Genomic DNA, 25,359 nt, shown 5'->3' with positions numbered 1-25,359 from the left:
ATTTAGGTGTCAAAGAGTGATTTAATTAGTGGAAAAACTACTAATTTACTCCTTGATACAATTAGGATATATATATATCCAATGGTATAAAGTATTGAATTCAAAATGTATTATAAGTGTTGTTTAATTGTTTCACTTATTAAACGATATTAGATATTATTCCTGAATTTTAAATATTAAATAAAAAATTATTCAAAATTAGTTTATGTGTTATTAAATAAAATTGCAATATAATTTTAATTCAATATTATACATTGTTATAAACTCGATTGTTATTGTTCCAACAAATATAATACATTTTAACAACATGAAATTAATTTAAATTGTACCAAAATATTTGAAATTCACACATAATACTTATAATACTTGGAGAGGTGTTACTAAAAAAATAATAGAGATAAGATTTAAATTTTTTATGCTCATTTAGAAAGGTCCACTCAATCATTATCATATTTTTATGTAGTACTTTGAACGTGGGTCACATATCTATATTTAATATTTTTTAAGTAATTAACACTAATATATATGATCTAGAGAGGAAAGCATAGGTTTCCGTGAACCCGTGAACCCCCTGGGCCCTCTAGATAAGCCTCTGGGTTTTGGCCAAGAGAACTGAAACATGTAAGAAGAAATTTTAGCTTTTAACACCATCCAAAGAGAGTTATAGAACTATGGTGTTAGCGTGATGTATTAATAGAGAAATGATTGTATATATTAATGTATATAGTGTTGTAATTATAGAGATTGTTGTAATAACCATACATACTCAAAGAAATATAATACTGATAGTAGCAACAATATTTAAATGGCATAACATATAAACATGACCCTTAACTTGGTTCCAGTGGATAACTATGTCCTCTAGTTTTGAGTGTGCACAAGTAAACACTTAATATTGTATAAAATTGAATAAGTAGACACACTTGTCCTACATGATATAATACACATAGAACACCACGTTGGACACAAAATTGTTATGTAGGGTGTCATGTAGGACGATTGTGTCTATGTTGAATGCCTTGAATCCGACGGTATACAATGTTGTTGTATTGGGCCCTTAATTATCTGTCAATTCTGTATGTTGGGCCCAAGCCTGTTAGGGCGTAACTTAGCACTATATATAGACGCTATGGCAAACCCTATTCTGTAATTCTGTTCTTGCCTCTCCTTAATAAAACTGCTCTCCCTCTTCCCCGTGGACGTAGCCAATTTATTGGTGAACCACGTAAATCTGTTGTCTTGTTTTTCGCGTTTATATTTTCTCGTATTATCTCGAATTCCGCATAACAAATTGGTATCAGAGCCTCTCGATTAATCGGTGTTCTTGAAGAATTCGAGATGTCTGCTTTGAACGTGAAAATCGACAAATTCACAGGGAGGAACAGTTTCAGTTTATGACAGATCAAGATGCGGGCTTTGTTGAAACAACAAGGATTCTGGGCGCCGTTGTCGAAAGACAAGAACACCGTCGTTACTCCTGAGATGGCGATTCTGGAGGAAAAGGCGCATTCGACGATCATGCTGTGTCTCACGGATGACGTCATCACGGAGGTCTCGGATGAAGAGACTGCTGCTGGTCTGTGGTTGAAGCTGGAGAGTTTGTACATGACAAAATCTCTAACCAACAAGCTGCTTCTGAAACAACGTCTATTCGGTTTACGAATGGCTGAAGGTACACAACTCAGGGAACATTTAGAGCAATTGAATACTTTGTTATTAGAATTGCGTAATATCGATGTGAAGATCGAGGATGAAGATGCTGCCCTGATTCTGTTAGTATCTCTCCCAATGTCGTTTGAGAATTTTGTTCAATCGTTCATTGTTGGGAAAGATACTGTGTCGCTGGAAGAAGTCAGATCGGCCCTTCATAGCAGGGAATTACGGCATAAGGCTAACGGCACAAGTACGGACATACAGCCTTCCGGTCTGTTCACCAGTAGCGGAAAGGGAAGGAAAAACGGCGGAAAGAAAAATAAGCCGATGTCGAAGGGTGCAAAGCCAGATGATGTTTGTAATTACTGCAAGGAGAAGGGACATTGGAAATTTGATTGTCCGAAGAAGAAGAAGCAATCGGAAAAACAATCAGTTTCTGCTGCTGTTGCTGAAGAAGACACCAATTCTGAAGAAGACATTGCCCTAGTTGCGGATGAGCACACTCATCATTCAGATGTGTGGGTTCTCGATTCTGGGGCATCCTATCACATCTGTCCTAGGAGAGAGTGGTTCACGACTTATGAGCAGATAGACGGAGGCAGCATCTCGATGGCCAACAGTTCTGTCTGCAAGGTGGTTGGGACAGGCTCGATCAAGATAAGGACACATGACGGTAGCTTCTGCACATTGAACGAGGTCAGGCACGTTCCATTGATGACGAAAAATCTGATATCTCTCAGTTCTTTGGACAGCAAGGGATTCAGCTGGTCGGGAAAAGATGGAGTCTTGCGGGTCTGGAAGGGTTCAAATCTGATTCTGAAAGGTGTCATGCGTGGTACTTTGTATTTTCTACAAGGTTCCACGGTTACAGGTTCAGCCCATGTTGCATCGTCAGAAGTTCACCAGGAGGATATGACTAAGTTATGGCACATGAGACTTGGTCATATGGGTGAAAGAGGGATGCAAATTCTGTCAAAGGAGGATCTTCTTGCTGGTCATAAGGTTAAAAGCCTAGAGTTTTGTGAACATTGTGTCTTTGGAAAACTACATCGCAACAAGTTTCCAAAAGCCATTCACAGAACAAAAGGCACTCTTGATTATATCCATTCTGATTGCTGGGGTCCATGCCGTGTTGAGTCTTTGGGAGGCTGCAGATTTTTTGTGTCCATGATTGATGACTACTCAAGGATGACTTGGGTGTACATGATGAAGCATAAAAGTGAAGCTTTCCAGAAGTTCAAGGAGTGGAAAATTTTGATGGAAAATCAAACAGGGAAGAAGATCAAGAGGTTGCGAACTGATAATGGGCTGGAATTCTGCTGGTCTGAATTTGATCAATTCTGTAAGGATGAAGGGATTGCTCGACATCGTACAGTCAGAAATACACCACAGCAGAACGGTGTAGCTGAGCGGATGAATCAAACACTTCTGGAGAGAGCAAGGTGCATGCTCTCTAATGCTGGGCTAGATAGAAGATTCTGGGCAGAAGCGGTTAGTACAGCTTGCTACTTGATTAACCGCGGACCACATACAGGCATACAGTGCAAAACACCAATGGAGATGTGTCAGGAAAAGCTGCTGATTATTCAAATCTGAAAGCTTTTGGTTGTACGGCTTACTATCACGTCAGTGAAGGTAAGTTAGAACCAAGAGCTAAAAAGGGAGTATTTGTGGGCTACGGAGATGGAGTGAAAGGTTTCAGAATCTGGTCTCCAGCAGAAAAGAGGGTTATTATGAGCAGGAACGTTGTCTTTGATGAAAGTTCTCTGCTTAGAACCATTGTGAAGCCTACAACTACGTCAGAAACTGGGAGTCTTGATAAACAGGTGGAGTTTCAAGTCATTCAGAACGAGAGCGATTTGAAAGAACCTGAAGAGGAGGATCAAGAGCCACAGACAGAAACTGATATTCCAGAATCTATGCCATCAGATATCCATCGGAGTATAGCTCAAGATCGGCCAAGGAGGGTTGAAGTTCGGCCACCTACGAGGTATGGCTTTGAGGACATGGTGGGTTATGCACTGCAGGTTGCTGAAGAGGTAGATACATCTGAGCCGTCTACTTACAAAGAAGCCATTTTAAGTTCTGATTCTGAAAAATGGTTTGCCGCTATGGGAGATGAGATGGAGTCCCTACACAAGAATCAGACATGGGATCTGGTCATACAGCCTTCGGGGAGAAAGATTATTACTTGCAAATGGGTTTTCAAGAAGAAGGAAGGGATATCACCAGCAGAAGGAGTCAAGTATAAAGCCAGGGTTGTTGCCAGAGGTTTCAACCAAAGAGAGGGAGTGGACTACAATGAGATCTTCTCACCAGTGGTCAGACATACTTCCATCCGAGTGTTACTAGCGATAGTTACACATCAGAATCTGGAGCTTGAACAACTTGATGTGAAGACAGCGTTTCTACATGGAGAGTTGGAGGAAGAGATATACATGACTCAGCCGGATGGTTTCCAAGTTCCAGGTAAGGAAAATCACGTCTGCAAGTTGAAGAAGTCCTTATATGGACTTAAGCAGTCTCCAAGGCAGTGGTACAAAAGGTTTGACAGCTATATGGTGAAGTTGGGCTATACTCGGAGCTCATATGATTGTTGTGTCTACTACAATAGGCTCAAGGATGATTCATTCATCTATCTGGTGCTTTATGTAGATGATATGCTGATAGCTGCAAAGAAGAAGTATGACATTCAGAAGCTGAAGGGTTTACTTAGTGCTGAGTTTGAGATGAAGGATCTGGGAGCCGCTCGGAAGATTCTAGGGATGGAGATCATTAGAGACAGAGAGAGAAGGAAACTTTTCTTGTCACAGAGAAGCTACATTCAGAAGGTCTTGGCGAGGTTTGGCATGTCTTCATCTAAGCCTATTGATACCCCCAGTGCTGCCAATATCCATCTCACTGCCATGTTCGCTCCACAGTCAGAAGAAGAGAAGGAGTATATGTCACGAGTCCCTTATGCCAGTGCCGTAGGAAGTTTGATGTATGCTATGGTCTGTACAAGGCCAGATTTAGCACATGCAGTCAGTGTAGTGAGCAGATTCATGGGACAACCAGGGAGAGAACATTGGCAGGCTGTGAAGAGAATTTTCCGGTACCTTAGAGGTACATCTGACGTTGGTCTCATTTATGGAGGTGATACTCAGTGCTTGGTTACTGGCTATTCTGATTCTGACTATGCTGGAGATGTTGACACAAGAAGATCGATGACTGGCTATGTGTTTACCCTTGGAGGATCTGTCGTCAGTTGGAAGGCAACTTTGCAACCTACAGTGACTTTGTCTACTACGGAAGCGGAGTACATGGCCTTGACAGAGGCTGCAAAAGAAGGGATTTGGCTGAAAGGGCTGGTTAGTGATCTTGGTCTGCATCATGATCAGGCTACGGTGTATTGTGACAGTTTGAGCGCAATTTGTCTAGCCAAGGATCAAGTCCATCATGAGAGAACCAAGCATATTGACGTAAGGTATCATTTTCTGAGAAGTGAGAAGAGAATCAAGGTGAAGAAAGTAGGAACTGCTGATAATCCTGCTGATATGTTCACAAAGCCGGTTCCACAGAGCAAGTTTCAACACTGTTTGGACTTGCTCAACATCAGAAGCTGTTAATTGCCCTACGGGGCAATTCCGAGGAAGAGGGGGAGGCCTGGCACTATCATAGTGCGTCTGAAGAATCTGTTCGGAGAATTCAAGTCAAGGTGGAGATTTGTTGAATGCCTTGAATCCGACGGTATACAATGTTGTTGTATTGGGCCCTTAATTATCTGTCAATTCTGTATGTTGGGCCCAAGCCTGTTAGGGCGTAACTTAGCACTATATATAGACGCTATGGCAAACCCTATTCTGTAATTCTGTTCTTGCCTCTCCATAATAAAACTGCTCTCCCTCTTCCCGTGGACGTAGCCAATTTATTGGTGAACCACGTAAATCTGTTGTCTTGTTTTTCGCGTTTATATTTTCTCGTATTATCCCAAATTCCGCATAACAGTCTATTTATTCAATTTTGTACAAATTTAAGTGTCTATTGTACATATCCAAAATCAAAAGTCATAATTATCTATAAACGCCAAGTTAAAGTTCATGTTCATGTATTAAATAAAAGTTCATGAAAAAAATGATAGGTCATATTTGAATTGAACATTCAAATGATCCTTTTTTTCACAAAAGAAAAAGTGAATATTATAGGAGTATAGAATAAATTGTTTAACATTATATATATACCTTAGACGGCTCTTTTGACAAAGTAAGTCAGCAAGTCAAAGTACATCTAATAATGGGAGATGTTACGTTGATAATATTAATGAAGTATAGAATAACATAAATAATGAATTTAATGAAGTTTTTAAAAATACTTTAACTTGTAACATGAGTTAATGAGCGCATAAAATAACATAAATACGACTCCTTATTTAAAAATTCGAAACCTCTAATTATATAAAGAGATAATTTAAGATCTTTCTTCATGTTTCGCTCTATAATACTGTCTCTCTAGAACTCTGTATTGACTTGTGACTTGTGTCGTCCTTCCCATTAAAACCAATGGGCTACCTTATCATAGCAATATCCAGGAACTTTCTTAAACAGAAAAAATTGAACTTACATATGCATACTACTTGTTATAAACTTCACTACATTATTCAATTCCCATGTAAGTAAGCTGCAAATTGTGTTCATTTGACCATGTAAGTTTTCTCTCAAGGTTCAAACTTCTCTTTGTAAGTTATTGTTGATTTTTATTATACTTTTTATGTAGTTTTGATTTGAGTTCCTATTATATTAGTTCTTGATATTATGTACTTTGTTTGTCTCAATTTATATGACTCACTTTTCTTTTCAATCACTCCAAAAAAGAATTCTACATGTACTAGCATTTAGTAATAATATTTATTTAGCTCTTAATGAAATGATTTATAATCATACAACTTATTTCAGGCCACAAGTTTCAAAAGTCTTATATATACATGACTTATTTCAGGCCACAAGTTTTAAAAGTCATTCGTTCTTGAATCTGTGTCTAGTCAAACTATCATATAAATTGGGACAAAAATTATATGGCATAATACATAAATATGCTTTTTAACTTTGCTTCGAATCACATTTATGTCCTTCAACTTTGGGTGTGCACAAGTAGACACTTAAACTTGTACTATAAAGTTGAACAAATAGACACACATGTCTTTCTACATGTCATTTTTTGTCCTACGTGGTGTCCTACGTGTATTGTGCCATGTAGGACTCATGTATTTATTTATTTAAAAGTTGAATAGTTAAAGTGCTTGTTTGTGCATTATGAAAGTTGGAAGTCAAAGTTAAAATTTGAAGTCAAGTTTATGGTCCAATATGTGTATTATGCCAAATTATATTTATCGTGACCTTTTTACCATATTTGGATTCATTTTTGTTGAAGGAAGGGGAAAACACTTGTCATAAGTGGTATCATCCCTTCCATATTTGGCCAATCCTTTACTTGAAAGAATTTATAAATTGAGGATTCTTCCTTCTCATTTCAATTCATATCGTGTAGGTCAATTGTCCAAATCATGATAATTTATAATAACTTTGTATTGTCTTGTTTATCGTCCTTCTTTCTCCGATTGACATCTGGTTATTTCGATCCCAACACTTGAAACTGCTATATGTTCTAATTTCACAAGTTCATGTTGCATGAAGCACAAACTTCACTTGATTTTTTGGTGGAAAAGTTTATGTTTAAGAATCCCTGGATAAACAAACCATTATCATCAATTACTTTTCATTTTTCTAGTACTTAAACTGTTATTACAACAATAACAACAACTACTATGTCTCAGTTTCGAATAAGTTGGGGTACTTGAGCTATTGATTTTTGCATTTAAGGCTCTCTCATTTGAACATCTTATATTTGTTTTTGTAAGCTAGTTACTGAGCACCCAATTATAGGACAAAAACTCAATATGATGATGAAACCCAAGCAGGACAAATATGTAAGGTTAGTACAATCAGCCTCCTATACAAACAAAAGTTCCATTAGCAGAAGCTTATTACATTAATTTCATGATATAATTCGAGTTGGTATGATACACAAAAATGTCTTTTAACTTAGACTCATCTGACATTTATGTCCTTTAACTCTGGATGTGCACAAGTAGACACTTTAACTTGTAATCTTAGACCCTAACTTGGTCTTTCTTGTAAGTTTAGATTTGCATTAATCCTTTTGATGGTTTTAAATATACTTAGGTTTGAGGACCGGAAGTTGGAACAATCATCCTTCAGCGTTGACCATAAAAGTTCGTCGACTAATAGGCCATTTTGTGTCAAAAAAACATCAGCTAGCTCGTTGATGAGAAGCGTAAAAAGAAGGATTGAGAAGGGTTCTGAAAGAATAAGTAGCAGGAGAAAACCAGTTCGCGTCCATCGTGTAACAAAAGATCAATCTATTGCATCAAACAAGAGAGTTCTTGATCCTCAGGGTCAATTTCTTCAGAAATGGAACAAAGTATTTATATTGGCTTGTGTATTTGCGGTGTCACTTGATCCGTTGTTCTTCTACATTCCTGTTATTGATGACAAAAATAAGTGCCTAGATTTGGACAACACGTTAAAGATCACTGCTTGCGTTCTTCGTTCTATCACTGATCTTTTCTATGTCTTTCACATTGTCTTGAAATTTCGTACTGGCTTCATTGCTCCTTCTTCTCGAGTTTATGGAGTGGGTGAGTTAATTGAAGATTCCTCTGCTATAGCCAAGCGATATTTGTTATCTTATTTCATCGTTGACGTTGTAGCAGTCCTTCCACTCCCACAGGTTCATGTCATCAAAAGCTTGTGTTTTTTTTTATTTTAGCATTTTCTTAATTTAAGGGAGTATGATTAACCTTGTTTTTGTGCAGATTGTGATATTGATTATCGCTCCCAACGTGAATGGCCCCATTGCTCTGGCGACGAAAGAAATGTTGAAGATTGTAATTTTTGCTCAATATGTTCCAAGACTTTTTAGAATTTATCCATTGTCCAAAGAAATAGAAAGGACTACAGGCTTCTTTAATGAGAGTGCATTGGGTGGAGCTGTTTTCAACCTTTTCCTCTACATGTTGTACAGTAATGTAAGTTCCGTTTCAACAAATAGATGAATCAGCATTACATAAAAGATATAGATAATGATAAAAGACACACTGAAACTATTACTTTTTCGCGAGTTTCACACCTCAACTATGTATTAAAACACACTTCTTTTAGTAGATGATGATACTTTAGGTATAGGAAAATGGAACAACTGATAGTTGGGATGTGAAACTTCCGATGTGTATTTTACCAGTAACTAGTCAACTAAATGTGTGATCTCAGGTAATTGGAGACTTTTGGTATTTGTTCTCGATAGAACGCCAAGATACATGCTGGCGCAACGCGTGTGACAAGATCCCCAACTGTTTGTCAGACTACTTATATTGTGGAGGAAAAATGAATGGAAGTGCTTTTTTACTGAATTCTTCTTGCCCTCTCCAACAAGAAGATATAAAAGATCCAAATGAATTTGATTTTGGAATCGCACTCGATGCTCTTCAGTTTCAGGTTGTGGAAAAAAGAAAATTCCGGACCAAACTCTTGTATTGCTTTTGGTGGGGGCTGAGAAACTTAAGGTGTGTTCACTTTAATAATACATTACATTTGGATTCCATTGAAGTAACGGGAATATAGCCAACTGTAGGTCGTGATGTGCCTTGAGATGGCTTAAGTTACTCTGTCGAGTAACTTCCATAATTCTATAACTATTTCTTCTTACATGTTTCAGTTCCCTTGGCCAAAACCTTAAGACAAGTACCTTCGATGGAGATATTATCTTTGCCGTCTTCATCTCAATCGTTGGGCTTATATTGTTTTCCTTGATTATTGGCAATATGCAGGTCAGCACACTCACCTTTTATCAAACAATGTTCTAAAATGTTGCTTGGACTCTGCAAAAATGTCGGATCCTCCAAAAGCAGTGCATTTTTGGAGGAGAGTCTAGGCAATATAAGTTGAGAGAGAATTTTAGAATTGCATGACCTTGATAGAACAAAAAACACATAAAGTCGGAACACTTTAGAATGAAGTTTGAGTGATTTGGTGTTGGTTTTTTGAAACAGAAATTTATGCAATCTAACCTGGTTAGAGTAGAAGAGATGAGAATGAGAAGGCGGGATGTCGAACAGTGGATGTCTCATCGCATGCTTCCCGACAATCTGAGAGAGCGAATTAGAAGACATGAACAGTACAAATGGCAAGAAACAAAGGGAGTTGAGGAAGATTCACTCATTCAAAGTCTTCCTAGAGACTTGAGGAGAGATTTAAAGCGACATCTCTGTTGGTCTTTGCTGAAAAGAGTAAGTACTTTTGTCCAACTTCATCATGCGTTGTTTTATCTGGTAATCAAAGAATGTTGCTCCCTCCATTTCATTTATATGGTTGATGTTTGACTAAACATGGAGTTTAAGAAAGAAGAAGTAACTTTTGGCACATTCTAAAGTACCAATAGAACTTTTAGTCCTGAATATGTCATCACATTCTTATCACTACTAGTCCTGGGAAATGTGTGTTGTACGTTTATCCCCTAATTGACATTAGAAAAGTTAATGTCACACACTTCAATCATTTATGATGATGCTTCCAAAAAAGCACTAAATTTGTATTGGTTTGGTAATGCAGGTTCCTATATTTGAGAAAATGGACGACCAATTACTGGACGCTTTGTGTGACAGATTGAAACCAGCACTCTTCACGGAGAAGAGCTTCATAATCCGAGAAGGTGATCCAGTAGAAGAAATGCACTTTATAATGAGAGGTACATTGTTAACTATGACCACAAATGGTGGAAGGACTGGTTTTTTCAACTCTGTTCATCTCAAGGCTGGTGACTTCTGTGGTGATGAGCTTTTGACATGGGCTTTAGACCCTCATACTTCCTGCAGTAGTCTTCCGATTTCGACTAGAACAGTGCAGGCTGTAACTGATATAGAATCTTTTTCCCTCACTGCTGATGACCTCAAGTTTGTCGCCTCACAATTTAGACGTCTGCATAGCAAGCAACTTCAGCATACTTTCAGGTAAGTTTTTTTAGGTCTTGTTCCATTTCATAACAAGCTTCAATTTGCTTCAGACAACAAACTGGTATCAGTTTCAGAGGAATGTACTGAACCAACTGAGAATTTATTGATGTTCGAGCAAAAACACATGGTCGTATATAAGTCTATCCCCAGAAGGACAATTAGATTATCTACACCGATCTACCAGTTTGCCTCTTGACTTGTCTCTTCCAGGACACAACAATCCAACGACGTCGTACAACTCAAACAACTCCAAATTAGTTTAAGAGTCCAAAACTTCACGAAAAGAACATTTTCCTTCAACATATAGTTGATCTCTTTTGTATAGTATTATATAGTTAAAGACTTTAGAATATTTTGTGTCTCAACTCTCTCTTTTTACTACTACGTACACTATACAATATTTTTCCACACCTCTCACCTTTCTTAGGATCTTTCACAAACGAAGAAACACCACTATTTATAGCTGAAGAACTCTTCCATATAATCAATAGGTAGAAGGTATTACAACTCGAAGAAAAAGTTAAAACTCATGATGTACTTGGCTATTTTCAGGTTCTTCTCACAACAATGGAGGACATGGGCAGCATGCTTTATACAAGTAGCATGGCGTCGACACTGCAGGAAAAAACTCGAGAAATCCTTAAGAGAGGAAGAAGATAAATTGCAGGTTGCATTAGCTAAAGAGAGCACAAATGCATCAAGTCTTGGATCTATCATATATGCATCAAGGTTTGCAGCTAATGTACTACGCGCCTTGCGATGCAACAATACAACTGGTACCAGATCATTACCTCTACTGTTTCATAAACCAGCTGAACCAGATTTTAGTGAGAAAAAATGATTCATGAACTAGAAATGTTGAATATGTTTATATTGGTGGATTTACATTTTCTTTATATTTTAGAAAACAAATCCTTGAGTAGCACATATGGTATATCTTGATTCATTAGGATTCTGGTACATAGAAACACACTGTTCTGTTTCTATTAAACTTCAGGGACAGTAAGGAAATAAACCAAAAGTTACAATGACAGAATGATGTATTTAGAGATGGTCTTAATTGAACATAATAAAAGGTTAGTCAGGTAATCACCCTTTGCATTCTTTTTGGATTATTTTTTAATCTCTTGTTCTCTTGAAATATATCTTTATTACTAAATTGTAATGTATTGTAATTTATTGTTTGTTGTATAATGTATTTGCTGATCAGTAGGACATTTTAACAAAACCATATTGGTTTACTAAAATTAGATGAGGAAGAATCATATATCATATTATATGCCGCCTACAAGGCGCCTCCACAGACCAAGATTCTTATTTAACCCTTCTTAAAAGTAATAACCTGATGGAAAAGTTAGAATTCTTCATAAAAGATATAACTTTTCAGTAAAGTCACAACTCTTACAAAAGTCACAATTTTTCAAAAAAGTCACAACTCTTCATTTTCCAGTCATGCCTTTTAAACCCCAACACTTGATTCCAAGGCACCAAAAGAAGACAACTCCTAACGCTGCTGGAATGGTTGAATTCACAACGTTTGGTTCTTTAGTAAACAAAACTTCTATTTTGCCACTGTTATGTAACTATTGCATTTCACGCACTTTGGCTCCAAAAATCGCGTGTTTATTTATTGAAAGATAGGATAGTTAAAGTGCTTATTTGTGCATTATGAAAGTTTGAGGTCAAAGTTAAAATTTGAAGTCAAGTTTAGGGTCCAATACATGTATTATGCCAAAAAGCCAATATTTTATATGTCATTGCACTCTTCCTAGAATATTAGTATTGAGATAACTAGTCCACTTCTTTTATCACAAGTTGACTAATTTGTCATATTTCTTCCTCTAATTCTTTTGGGAACAATTCGAGATCAAGTTTTCTTGAAACTAACAGATGCCCAAAATACACTATAACAAAAAATATTTTTATCAGCAATAAGTATGCACATTGATGAGGAATTTTAGAGTATTTATCGATATTAATTAATTGTCATTAGTTCAATGTCATTATAGGCTTTAGGGACATTTATAGGGAGTACTATAATTGCCTCTGAAAATATATATGTAACGACAATTAAGCTATATAATATTTTTGGTGTAGTAATAACTCTTTTTTTGACTTCTTTCAATTATATTTGTGAAATGTAAATTTGGATAAAATCCGATAGACTATCTTTTTGAAAAATATGTTAAGAAACATTCAGTTTTCTTCTTGATGTTAGTAAAGTAATGTCGTCTTTATTATTATTTGTGGATATTTTTGAATTTATGTATTGGTTTAGAAGATTTCATTTATATGTCATCTATTGCTTAGTTGATTATTGCATTAATTATTTTTAACGGCATACTATTACCATAACAATAATTGTGGTTCAATTCCAAATAAACTGTAGTCGATAATATGAAACCTAAGCAATAGAAATGATTATTCAAAGAAAATGAGGAAAAATCTTTATGATGTTAATAACTTTAGGGTGACAAATTGATGGAGGTTCATAAGAAAGGAGCCGAAGGTCGTCTATTTGAATTTAGTTAATTTTGTTCTTGTATGGACGTGATATTCCATTTTACTTGGGAGTTTTGTTACTCGTGGCTTATTGGTCTCTTCTTTAACGTCTGATGTTTTTCTTAATAACTTTCAGGAATTTAGAAAACTTTGTTACTTCTGATCAACTATTTCCATGTAGATTTTCTTAGACTTCTTTCTTAGACTTAAAATCTATCTATGACTCGTTATTTTTGTGCAACAAAACCGAATAGTTTCTTAAAATAACATTTTGAGATTTCGGAGAAACATTTTACCTTACGATAAGATGTTCTTGATAATATAGTGTATGTATAAAAAATACAGATATCACCGAATGGTCATATGTAAGTTTAACAAAATAGTTCAATCTAGTGCGACACATGAATAATTTACTTAGTTACTGTTATCACATGTATTAAGGTTAGTCAAAAAATAAATAAACAGAAATAAGATGAAATAGACAGAAAACTTTTAATCCGAGTCCAAAGAAACCACTATGTTTCCTTAAGAAATTTAATCCCCTCACTGTACCAAATGTTACTGATTAACTTATCCCAAGATAAAACGGATTAACATGTTATAGAAGTAGCAGTACCTAAAACTTCAATAACTTTGGCGAACTCAAAAACGGTAACGAGAGCACACAGACTCAATCAATCGACAATTTATTTATGTAAGAAAATGTATGCAGAGGAGAAAAATTTAAGTAAGTGAAAAACGTAAAAGACCTCCTTTTTTATAGCCATTTTCAGCAAGAAACGTGTCTGTTCAGACCTGTTTTTTGTAGAAAGTTGTGTCTTTTGAGAAAAATAACGACTTTTCGGAAGGAATAGGTTCCTTCAGATCGTTATTACTTCAAATAAATCCCGTTAATTAATTTACACTACAATAAATATGATATATAGCTATGAAATTATTAGCTACGAGGGAGTAAATGCATAATACATAAAGACATAATACATAAATGTGCCCTTTAACTTGGCTTCAGATTACATTTATGCCCTTTAACTTTGAATGTGCACAAATAGACACTTAAACTTGTATAAAGTTGAACAAATAGACACACATGTTCTACATGTCATCCTACATGTCATTTTTTGTCCTACGTGGTGTTCTACGTGTATTTTGCCATGTAGGACTCATGTGTTTATTTATTTAAAAGTTGGAAAGTTAAAATGTCTATTTGTGCATTATGAAAGTTAGAGGTCAAAGTTAAAATTTAAAGCCAAGTTTAGGATCCAATATATGTATTATGTCATACATAAATGTGTCTTTTAACTTGACCTCATTTTATATTTATGCCCTCCAATTTTGGGAATGAACAAATAGATACTTAAACTTATACTCTTTTTGTCCTAATTTATATGACACCTTTTATGTTTTGAGTGTTAAACAGTTTAAGTTTGACCAGAAATTTGCGCATGAAATCTTCAATTTTTTTTTAAAATGAAATATTTATGTTTGTAAACTAAGTAATAAGTACTATAATTGATAATTCAAAATGTTTAAAAGATCAATGAAAAATTTACGCTCAAAGATAAACTTGTTTGACTCTTGAAATTCGAAAGGTAACATATAAAATGAGACGGAGATAGTATAAAACTTAACACATAGAACATTATGTAAGACACAAATTACCAAGTAGGACGATGTGTATTTCCGCAGCCAAATATTGGCACACATTTTGTTTCATGGGTTCAAAGTGTTTTTGTAGTTGCAACATCAATTCCTTCCCCCTTTGTTTAGCTCAGTAATCACTATCTCTCCCTCCCAATAATTGTTTCCCTCTCATATTTTTCTCAAAATTTGAAATCTAACCAAAGTCACAAACTGGTTGACTACACTCGAGTGGAGCTACATGGCAACTAACTAAAAACTTGTTTTGAAGATATGAATAAGAGCTTGGTGAGAAAAAGTAATTTGTTAGTGGGAAATTAAGTGTGAAAACGTGTTCACTAATCTCCCTTTGTGGCCTTAACAAATGTAGTAATTGGTAAAGTCAATGCATGTTATATTAGTTGACTATCAAGGTCTTTGTGCATTTTTAGAATTAATCCTAACTTTCTTGATGAGAAGAACTTTTTTTTTTTTACGTAATACGGAAATGAAACAACTTGGAAAGAGCAAAATAAACATGAATTTGGACGGCCTGCGTGAGCTCGTTTACATTGTCGGAATTTTAGATTTATCCTTGGACAACCTGTATGAGCTCACTCGGTCCCAAACTCGGATCATAGAGGAGAGTTAACGAGAGTCAATCCGGAATATCCTATCTATTCTATAAATGTAGAGATAAGATTATGTACGTACCTTTTACCTTCCTCAAACCTAATTGTAAGATGCTAAAAGACTAGATCTTTGACACATTTGAGAGCAATGTTAGCTTAGCGGCAATGTCGTGCAAAAATTTATACACTGATCTACTTGTACTCTAGGCTTTCTATATTTACTAAAGGCATAATACATGTATTGGACCTTAAATTTGGCTTCAACCTTCATAATGCACAAATAAACACATTAACTATCTAACTTTTAAATAAATAAACAGTGGAGTCCTACATGACACAATACACGTACGACAAAAAAAATGATATGTTGGATGACATGTAGGACATGTGTGCCTATTTGCTCAACTTTATACAAGTTTATGTGTCTATTTGTGCACATCCAAAGTTGAAGGGTATAAATGTGATTTGAAGCCAAGTTAAAGGGCGCATTCATGTATTATGCCTAAACTAAAGGCATAATACATAAATATGTCCTTTAACTTGGTCTTATTTCATATTTATGTCCTCCAACTTTGGGGGTGCACAAGTAAACACTTAAACGTCCTATATGGCATCCTACATGGAAATTTGTGTCCTACGTGTATTGTGACATGTAGGACTCGTGTGTCTATTTGTTCAATTTTATACAAGTTTGAGTGCCTATTTGTGCACACTAAAAGTTGGAGGGCATAAATGTAAAATAAGGTTAAGTTAAAGGGTGTATTTATGTATTATGCCTTCACTAAACGTCAATGGATAGCTTTATTTCAACTACTTGTTTTCATTTACTTATTTAACAAACATATTTGGCTTGCTAATAATCGAACTTAACGAGTTAAATCAAGACGCGTGTCTTTTTTACTATATTAATACTGTGAAATTAGGTATTGAGTTTAACTCACACCCCAAAAGTTAGCTCTCTTAGTTAGTCAAAGAGAGAAGAATTGGTCAAGTCTGGGTCCAGCCATCTCATTAACCAACAATGTGGGACTTGTATCATTCTTAACAAATACAACACAACATATAAATTATCAAACAATACATAACAAACATCCTAGCCTAAGTCATACAGAAACTTGTGGTCTTAAATCTATCATGTGGAATGTTGAGCTATAGGTAGAACACAAGAAGAAATGTTGAGCCCTCTTCTTCTCCCTTTATATTAATTGCATGCTTGTGCTGTTCCAGCAAAGAGAAATACTCGTACGCTTACGTTATGATCGGTCCCCAACATTGTTCAAGGGTCTGGAATTCTCAGCCTCAGCCTGTTTGTCGTAACGATGAGGAAAATTGAGTTTGTCATTCTCCTCATAGAGTTTATAAACCTCAGAAGCCAGAGCAGCCAGAGAATCATTGCCAGAATTTTCAGGCACATCATGATCAAACAAGAGAGTGAGACTATTATCGTCAAGTAGAAAGTCTGTGTCTGGATGAGGTGAAGAAGTCGGTGTGGGGATGAAGTCGGAATTGGGGATGTTGAACAAAGAATTGGAGTTTGAGAACACATCCCCCGTTGAGGAATTGTTATACGAATTATTTGGGGTTGAAACCATCTTATGAATATAGGATTCAAATATTTCCCGGGCTCCTCTTTCAACTTCATCACATTTTGTCTGCTGCACAGCAAGTAGTTCTTCATTTTGATTTTTGGTTTCTTGACCACAACTGTGACTTCCTCCATAGGTAATTTCAAAAGTTAATGGTCCTGTCTCGATTCGTTGGACCATCTTAGTAGCCCCACAACAACGACGAGCACATCGATAATATTCTCTGCATTTCCAAAATTCAATGACCATATGTCAACTCACAGATAGTGTAGTATCATCCAACCTCTTGATCAATTCGTTCACGAAATAGATACTGAGATTTTTGGTCAAGGAACTTAAGAATAGTACTCACCTGGGATATTTTGAACCTAAGATAAGTTTCTGTCCATATTTTCTCCAACTAAGTCCATCTTCAGGTGGAACCTCTTCTCCGGGTCGAGCTTCTACATACTCTTTCCTTCGTTCCAGCATCTTCCTATAATGAGTAATCGTGTAACTTTGAAGTTTCTAACAAGGACCTTTAAGACATGTAAGAATACTACAATACCCTGATCATCTGAGTAAATTGCAGTTAGTCTAGGCGAAATTGCTCACATATAATTTAGTAACTTTGTCTTTGAAGAGCATACATATACGAATACAATTGCTATCATGTAACATTATGAGAGGAAAAATACTTATTGGCACCAAGTACTAGCGTCAAATTAATAAGTTTCTGATCATTTTATCACTTGACCAAGGTTCATTCATATATAATCCTACTTCATTTTATTACTTAACCATAGTAAGTTAAGAGAGTCATGGTGTCGAGGGTCTATCAGAAACAACATCTCAACCTCATAGAGGTAGGGGTTATGTCTGCTTACATCTTACCCTCCGGATATGTTATTGTAGTTAGTAGAGAGAGGCTAGCTAGGTACCACTTCTCAGGACCAGGAAATCTAGATTTTTCAAAGCGTTCAATCTACCACTAAGATTTAAAGCGATTCACAACACTCTTTAATGTTCTAAAGATCTAAGCTTAATGTAGCACACATCACTTCAATTCACATAAATTCTGTACTCCAATTCAGTTATAAGTGAGGGATGAAAATAGCATAAAGGGATGTAGTAGAATAGGAAAAGTTCTATCACTATTACCAGAGTCTCGAGATTGAGTCCTGAACAAGTAGTTCTATTAGGTAAATACCACTAAAATCCCATGGTGGACTTTCTATGTGAATTTCTATTAAAAAATAAGTAAGTTCAAAACACCAAATGGTTAAACAAAACAAAACAAAATAGAGACGGGAATGAGATCGAGTACCTCTTCCTGTAGTTAGAGGGGCGGTGACAACTCTTAGTGCTACTATCAGCCAGAAGATGAGGAGATTCCAGCTGTGGCGCAGTTGATGAAGACGGTGTTGAATGAATAATCTCTTTACCTTTACTCATCATCATACCAGATAAAGCTGTGCCATTCAAGAGGGACATAGCTTTATCATAGGAAGAAAGTATTTCTGCAGCCAAATACTGGCACACACCCTGTTTCATGGGATCAAAGTGCTTTTGCAGCTGCAACATCAATTCTTTCCCCTTTGTTAGCTCAGTAATCACTACTTCCCTCTCCCAACAATTGTTTTCTCCCATTTTTTTCGCAGATATACAAAGTCACGAAACTGACTGACTATGTTCAAACAAAGCTATAGCCAACAATAAACAGATCTGAATATGAATTTTGAGAAAAAGTAATTTGATTGTTGTATATAAATTAGCAGTTTGAAGACTTGTTTACAAGTCTCCCTGTCCATAACAAATGTATGTAGTAATTGATAGAGTCAAACACATGTTGCATTAGTTGACTATCAAGGTCTGTAGGGACTATTTTATCTTTTCACCAAAATAGACCCTTATATCCCTTCTTAGTCATCATAATTTACACCTGGGAGATATTGAACCTAGTAATTGAGTCGTCAGAATGTATAAATACACTTTTAAACAGTAATTTGATAGTGTTTTTACTGAAGTATTGCTTCTTCATTTTTGATACCATATATACTTTGATGGTATCAAAACAGTATAACGCAAATTAGTAGTTGAAAACAGGGGTATAAAAGTAAAAGGGTAGCCACTTGTAAATAGTTTCTCACTTTGGGATACTAAGTGTTCTTTTCCCAATTAAGAATATCTACCTTTAGCTTGAAATACAAACATCTATATGAATTAATCCCACTAATTTAGAGGTTCTACTCCAATTTCAGTAAATGGAGATTTGGTCACTTATAAATGAATATAACTTGATTGTTATGAGAATAACTGTAGGATTTCGTATGTACTATCAGATGGATATTTCGTTTTATATGAATTATTTTGGGTTAAAACCATCTCAGGAATGTAGCATTCATATAGTTGCCCTGCTGCTCTTCCAACTTGTGTTTCCACAGCAACTAGTACTTCTTCATTTTGGTTTTTGTTTTCTTGACCACAACTGTGACTTCCTCCATAGGTAGCTTCAAAACTTAATGGTTCTGTCTCGATTTGCTGGACCATCTTAGTAGCGTCACAATGACAATAAACACATTGAAAATATTCTCTGCATTTCCAAAAGAAAATAATTGCTATCAGTTAACCACAGAATACCTGGATATTGTAGTATCATACAACCTTTTGGTCAGTTCATTCATGAAACAGATACTCAGATTTTTGGTAAAGGAACTTAGACTAACTCACCTGTGATATTTTGCACCTAAGATAAGTTTCTGTCCATATTTCCTCCAATTAAGTCCATCTTTAGGTGAAACCTCTTCCCCGGGTCGAGCTTCTACATACTCTGTCCTTGGTGCCAGCGTCTTCCTATAACGATTAATAGTGTATGTTGAAGTTTCTAACAAGGACCTCCAACACATGTAAGAATAGTTTCATAAACTTATACAGCTTCATGCCATGATCATCTGAGTAAATTACAGTTAGTGTAGGCGAAATTGTTTACATACAATTTAATGACCGTCTTTGGAGAACATATATATACGAATATAATTGCTGTAATGTAGCATTTTTAGAGGAAAAAATAATTATTGGCACCAAGTTCTAGCATCAACTTGATAAGCCCATGATTATTTACATAAAATTTATCACTTGACCAAGGTTCATTCACATATAATCCTACTTTATTTAGTTACTTGACCATAGTAAGTTGAGAGTCTTGGTTCTGACTGTCTATTGGAAATACCCTCTCTACGACTCTACCATTCTATACCCTCTCCATACACCTGTGAAATTACATTAGGTATGTTGTTGTAGTAAGGCTAGGTACCAGTTCTGAGGACCAGTAGATCAAAATTCTCAAACCACTAAGATTTAAAGCGATTCATGACACTCTGAATGTTCTAAAGATCTAAGCTTAAGCACATATCACTTCAATTCACATTAAATTTTTGTACAAGTACCACAAGGGATGAAGTAGAATGGCTGTTCACTACTAAACCAGAGTCTCAGGATTGAGTCCTGATCAAAATGTAGTCCTATTTAGTAAATAGCACTAACAAGCCATGGTGGGCTTTCTATGGTGTAAATCCAGATTAGACAATAAGTAAGTTTCGAAAACCAGATAGTTACACAAGAAAAGAGAGGAGGTAAGATCGAATACCTCTTCCTTAATTTAGAGGGGCGGTCACAACTCTTAGTGCTACTATCAGCCAGAAGTTGAGGAAATTCCAGCTGGGGCGCAGTTGATGAAGATGGTGCTGGATTAATGATCTCTTTACTTTTGCTCATCATACCTGATAAAGCTGTGCCATTTAAGAGGGACATAGCTTTATCATAGGAAGAAAGTATTTCCGCAGCCAAATACCGGCACACGTCCTGTTTCATGGGATCAAAGTGTTTTTGCAGTTATAACATCAATTCCTTCCCCTTGGTTAGCTCAGTAATCACTACTTCTCTCTCCCAAAAACTGTTTTCTCCCATTTTTTTTGCAGCTATACAAAGTCACGAAACTGGCTGACTATGCTCGAACAAAGCTATAGCCAGCAATAAACAGATCTGAATATGAATTTGAGATTGATGAGAAAAAGTAATTTGTTAGTTGTATATAAATTAGTTTGAAGACTTGTTCACCAGTCTCCCTGTCCTTAACAAATGTATGTAGTAATTGGTAGAGTCAACATATGTTGCATTAGTTGACTATCAAGGCTTAAGCAGGGACTGTTTTATCTTTTCACCAAAATAGACCCTTATCTCCCTTCTTAGTCGTCATAATTTGCATTCTGAGAGATTAAACCTACAATATTAAACTTTTTAACTACTATTACTTAAATGTTCTCATTCATATTTACACAAATTTATATCCAGTTAAATATCATCACGTAAAATGAAACAGGAGAAATATCTTCTTTTTTTTCTTTTTACACCAAGGCGTACCCCAGAACTGCCTATCTGAATTCAGTAATAGGCCGAATGAAAACATTGCTCGACAAATTGAGCCAGACCGGAAGTTAGATAGACTGAAATCAATATAACTGTTGGTACAAATGACTGCCCAAATTTCCAATCCAATGTCTGATTCGTGTGATATGAACGAAGATGCATTGTGGTTCCGTAAAAAATACATTCCAACAGCTTTCTTTTTCTTCTCTTTTTTGGCATAAATGACCAGGAAATACATTCCAAGTTTTGGAAATAAAAGGTGCAGGTCATAAAGGTAACATGTTCAGATTTTTCCCTGCTTTCGGTCCACCAAAGCCCGTCCACCATTAATTTCGTCTCATATTTAGCTCTCCTCAGCTTTGTCTCATATTTAGCTTTCCCTCAACAGTTATCCGCTTGGCTCTTACATTTAGCATTATGGAGAGGCACAGAAACAAGAAATTCAAGTTTACCCCTAAGCTATCAGATTCATTTATATGTAACCCTCTGTAATAATGAAAGCATATACATAAACAATCGAAAAAGTTCAAATATACCACTGCAATGGAAAACTGCAAGTTGAAGGGGCATATTTGAGACGATATATTAAGGTGAAGATACTTCTATAAGCCGAGGTAAACAGAAGGCATAAATAAAATAAATCACAAATGATAGGGGTATATCTTTTGGGCTTTTCCCTGGTAAAAAACTGAAGAAGGTTCCACAATTTCAGTAGTTCTGGTACGTGTAAAGAGAGAAAATAAGACAGTTCATATACAAGAAAACTGCAAGTGAAGTGAAAATGGTAACATAGAGCCGCATTCTAGATTCAAAAACTAATCCATGACAACTGTAGCAACATAATCCCTTTCGACTATTTAATCAAACAAATGGAAATGTAAGACTAGGCGCTGACACCAAGTGAAGATAAAAACACTAAAAAATATCAAAAAAATACTCCAAACCTTGACCAATTTCCCAAATTGATATGCCTGCGCCCCATGTACGAGCTTCCTCAAGTCGCATTGCAAGTGACATGAGCGTTGGGTAAAATACAGCATGCTGGACATGCTGATTGTCAGAGTACAAGAAGAAATGTTCAGCACTATTCTCCTCCCACTGAAATACAGGCTTGTGCTGCTCCAGCAAAGAGAGATACTCGTGTGCTATGATAGGTCCCCCGCCTAAACCTGTAAATGTACTGATCCTTTACAAATGATTGACAGATATGAGCAAGTAAAGATTCATTAAACTCTTAAAGATGAAAAAAGAGGGACATTTGAGCTGCAATTGAAGTGTAGTCCAATAGGTCTTAGTACTCTCCAGAAATATATGTATAGCATCCGTCAACAGATAAAGGGCTGAAGTTTCAAAGCGAAATAAAAGAAGCTACAAAGAAGTATAACTACACAAAGGCAGCTGGCCTGATCACTTTTTTTGGGTGAGATAGTAGAAGTATAGCAAATGGTTGGCTCAGCCAATCTCACCCGGTATATACTAACTCTCATCAGAAAACTTTGGAGATGCAAAATCTCTTGAGGGTGGATATTTGATTCTTCCACCCTCAAATGGACAAGAATGTCGTACAACAATGCCTAACATCAACAGCGTGGCCAAAATGGTAGTCTAGAACTCAAATATTAGAGATGTTTTAATCACTAACACCAGAATCAACTTTAAAATCAGTTTCATTGCACTTTTTTTTTCCGGAAAAGACTTCATTGCATTACTTTAAATATGTTTCAGATTTACCCTTCTAAACACTTCGTTGCACTTGAATAATTCAAATTTACCCTTAAAGCCGATGTTACTGTCGTAGGTCAAGATAATGTGAAACTACATCCTTGCATTTACCCCCATAGCCAACTGCAATTTTTCTTTGCAATATTTTCCAGGAAAACATATATCACAAGATTTCAAGGGAGATCAGTAGTTAAACAGAGTCAATCACTACAAAAACTTTAGCAGTCCTTTACCTGACATGAAATTGACCGTCTTTACATCTACAATATCTGAATTTTCTATGATCTTCAAAACTTTACAGATAGGAAAAGTTAGAACTTTGTTTAACTAATATCTTTAGAAGTTCCTCTTAATTTCTTCCTAGAGAACAAAGGGACATAAGCTAAAAAATTGGTGTTTTTCATTTTCTCTTTTTTACTCAGGGTTGGTGCAGAAAAGGAAGTGAGGGAATGTTGTTACAAACAGCACAGTAAGATAAACATATGTATACCTCCGGACATGACAAAATCGTTGCCATAGAAGTTGATGCCGACAAAGATTTTTTCACCCAATCTCCTACTTTTGCTGCCAGCACCCACAAGAAGATGCAAGGTGGAGCGTATCCACTTCAGAGGTGCATTGGGACCCGGATTATAAGGACTTGAATAATCATAAGTCATGAGAGAGAAACCATCTACAGCATCATAAAGGGCTTGTAAATCTTCTGGTCCAAAGTCGTGCTCCTGTAGCTTATCTGTACGTGGTGGGCCTATCACATAAACTAACTGCAGATTTGTCTTGCCATTCCTTTCTAAGTTCACAGAATGCATAGCTTCTCCAAGTTGCTTTATAAATTGCAATGCCTACACTTGCAAAGCATCAAAGAAGTAGAACTCATCAGAAATCTTGTGAATTACTTTTCCATATACCCAAATTACACTCACCAATGCAGAGTTCTTTCCTTGAGGTTAAATTAAAAAAAAAATAAACTAAGAAGGTTCTAATAATTAAGGCACTATTTACGCTGTAAGTAGCTATCTCTTTGTGAAATACTTTTCATATAATAAAATATTTCATGTAATGGCTTTCATGTTTCAGCTCTTGTACAAAGCGAAAAATGAAAAGTGTGAGATAGGATCCTTTATTTTCAGAAGTTAGAACCACACACCATCTTATAAGAACGGAACGAATTTTATCGTTCAGGATCTACACAAAATGTCATTATTCCCAAGTTTTACTAAAAGGAACAAAAACCAGAGAGAGAAGGTAAGCACTTAACCAGATTTCTCATATCTGAATTATGCAAGATGCCATAAGCCATCCATCTTGACCAGGACTCAAGTACAATACCATCATACTCCATCTCCCTACATAAGATAAAAGGATCTCAGAATATGTGGATGAAGAAAATGTACCTGACGTAGAAGACATGCTAATAGAATGGATAATCGTTGGTTTGGAATTTGGAGGTAAGTTTTGCCAAATGTGTATCCGGTGAGCAATTACAATGGATCTTCATCTATTACCTACTCATCATAAAAGTCGTAAAGTAAATAGTCTGTCGGCCAATCATGTAAATAGTCTGTCGGTCAATCATGTAAATAGTCTGTCGGCCAATTATGTAAAGTAAATAGTATGACGGTGTAATTTATGTGTATAAATAGAGGAGCTTTCCTCATAAATAAAACACACCTTCATCCATATACCTTCTTCTCAATATTTTCTCTCTCAATCGCTTCCACTCCAAAATTGCTTTAAAATGAAGATTATCCACCACCGGTCTAACTTCTTCAAGTTGCAATAAAATTCAAGCAGACATCTAAAATAGACACTCACTTGCACTCCATTATGATAAGGTTGATTGCTTTCTCTCTAAGCTTCTTTTTCTTAAGCAAGTCCAGCGGAATCGCCTCCAGGACAATTCTAGGTAAAATCTGTAGATTGAGAGCGGAAAGAAAATCATTAGAGTAGCTGGTAATCCAACATTACATGACATGTTGAAACAGAATAATTAAATGAGGTAAAGATTAGAGGATAAGTTGATTCTCAGTTGCTAGCACCATCTCTGTCGGCCTCTCTATTCAAGGAACCTGTTAGGAAACGGAGAGCAGTTCCAAGAAAAAAAGCTTACTTGGAGAAAGTGATCGAACACAAGTATTAAACAAACAGAACTCCAATTGCTTTTCTGCCCAACGCCCCC

At 36.0% G+C, this 25,359-nt stretch overlaps 4 protein-coding genes across 4 annotated transcripts in view; 1 reads left to right on the top strand and 3 right to left on the bottom strand.

Annotated features, from left to right (window-relative positions):
* Positions 1–6,209: 6,209 nt before the first annotated feature.
* LOC107020966 (cyclic nucleotide-gated ion channel 1-like) lies at positions 6,210–11,820 on the top strand. The gene is made up of 9 exons (XM_027916983.1): positions 6,210–6,334; positions 7,551–7,620; positions 7,872–8,439; positions 8,525–8,737; positions 8,979–9,271; positions 9,424–9,535; positions 9,758–9,994; positions 10,317–10,714; positions 11,270–11,820. Exons 2-9 carry the CDS (start codon positions 7,586–7,588, stop codon positions 11,556–11,558), a joined length of 2,145 nt encoding a protein of 714 aa, XP_027772784.1. The 5' UTR covers positions 6,210–6,334; positions 7,551–7,585; the 3' UTR covers positions 11,559–11,820.
* A 4,631-nt stretch (positions 11,821–16,451) lies between these two features.
* On the bottom strand, positions 16,452–21,079 carry LOC114077306 (probable WRKY transcription factor 41). Its single transcript, XM_027917070.1, has 5 exons — positions 20,680–21,079; positions 19,764–19,886; positions 18,361–19,626; positions 17,407–17,529; positions 16,452–17,277 (listed from the first exon to the last, which is right to left on the bottom strand). The coding sequence occupies exons 3-5, from the start codon at positions 18,681–18,683 to the stop codon at positions 16,722–16,724; spliced, it is 1,002 nt and encodes a 333-aa protein (XP_027772871.1). The 5' UTR covers positions 18,684–19,626; positions 19,764–19,886; positions 20,680–21,079; the 3' UTR covers positions 16,452–16,721.
* Positions 19,338–20,903, bottom strand: LOC114077207 (probable WRKY transcription factor 41). The gene is made up of 3 exons (XM_027916894.1): positions 20,680–20,903; positions 19,764–19,886; positions 19,338–19,626 (listed from the first exon to the last, which is right to left on the bottom strand). The coding sequence occupies exons 1-3, from the start codon at positions 20,901–20,903 to the stop codon at positions 19,338–19,340; spliced, it is 636 nt and encodes a 211-aa protein (XP_027772695.1).
* A 1,060-nt stretch (positions 21,080–22,139) lies between the features above and the next one.
* Positions 22,140–25,359, bottom strand: part of LOC107020586 (chitinase domain-containing protein 1) — a 5,845-nt gene continuing 2,625 nt past the window's right edge. Inside the window, exons 5-8 of the mRNA XM_027917069.1 lie at positions 24,996–25,093; positions 24,439–24,526; positions 23,671–24,022; positions 22,140–22,627 (exon numbers count right to left, since the gene is read on the bottom strand). Coding sequence (XP_027772870.1) covers positions 22,374–22,627; positions 23,671–24,022; positions 24,439–24,526; positions 24,996–25,093 — 792 coding nt within the window. The 3' untranslated portion in view covers positions 22,140–22,373. The remainder of the gene's footprint in view (positions 22,628–23,670; positions 24,023–24,438; positions 24,527–24,995; positions 25,094–25,359) is intronic.

The sequence above is a fragment of the Solanum pennellii genome, chromosome 5, assembly GCF_001406875.1.
Source record: "Solanum pennellii chromosome 5, SPENNV200".
NCBI lineage: Eukaryota > Viridiplantae > Streptophyta > Magnoliopsida > Solanales > Solanaceae > Solanum > Solanum pennellii.
This window is presented reverse-complemented; position numbering and strand designations above follow the sequence as displayed.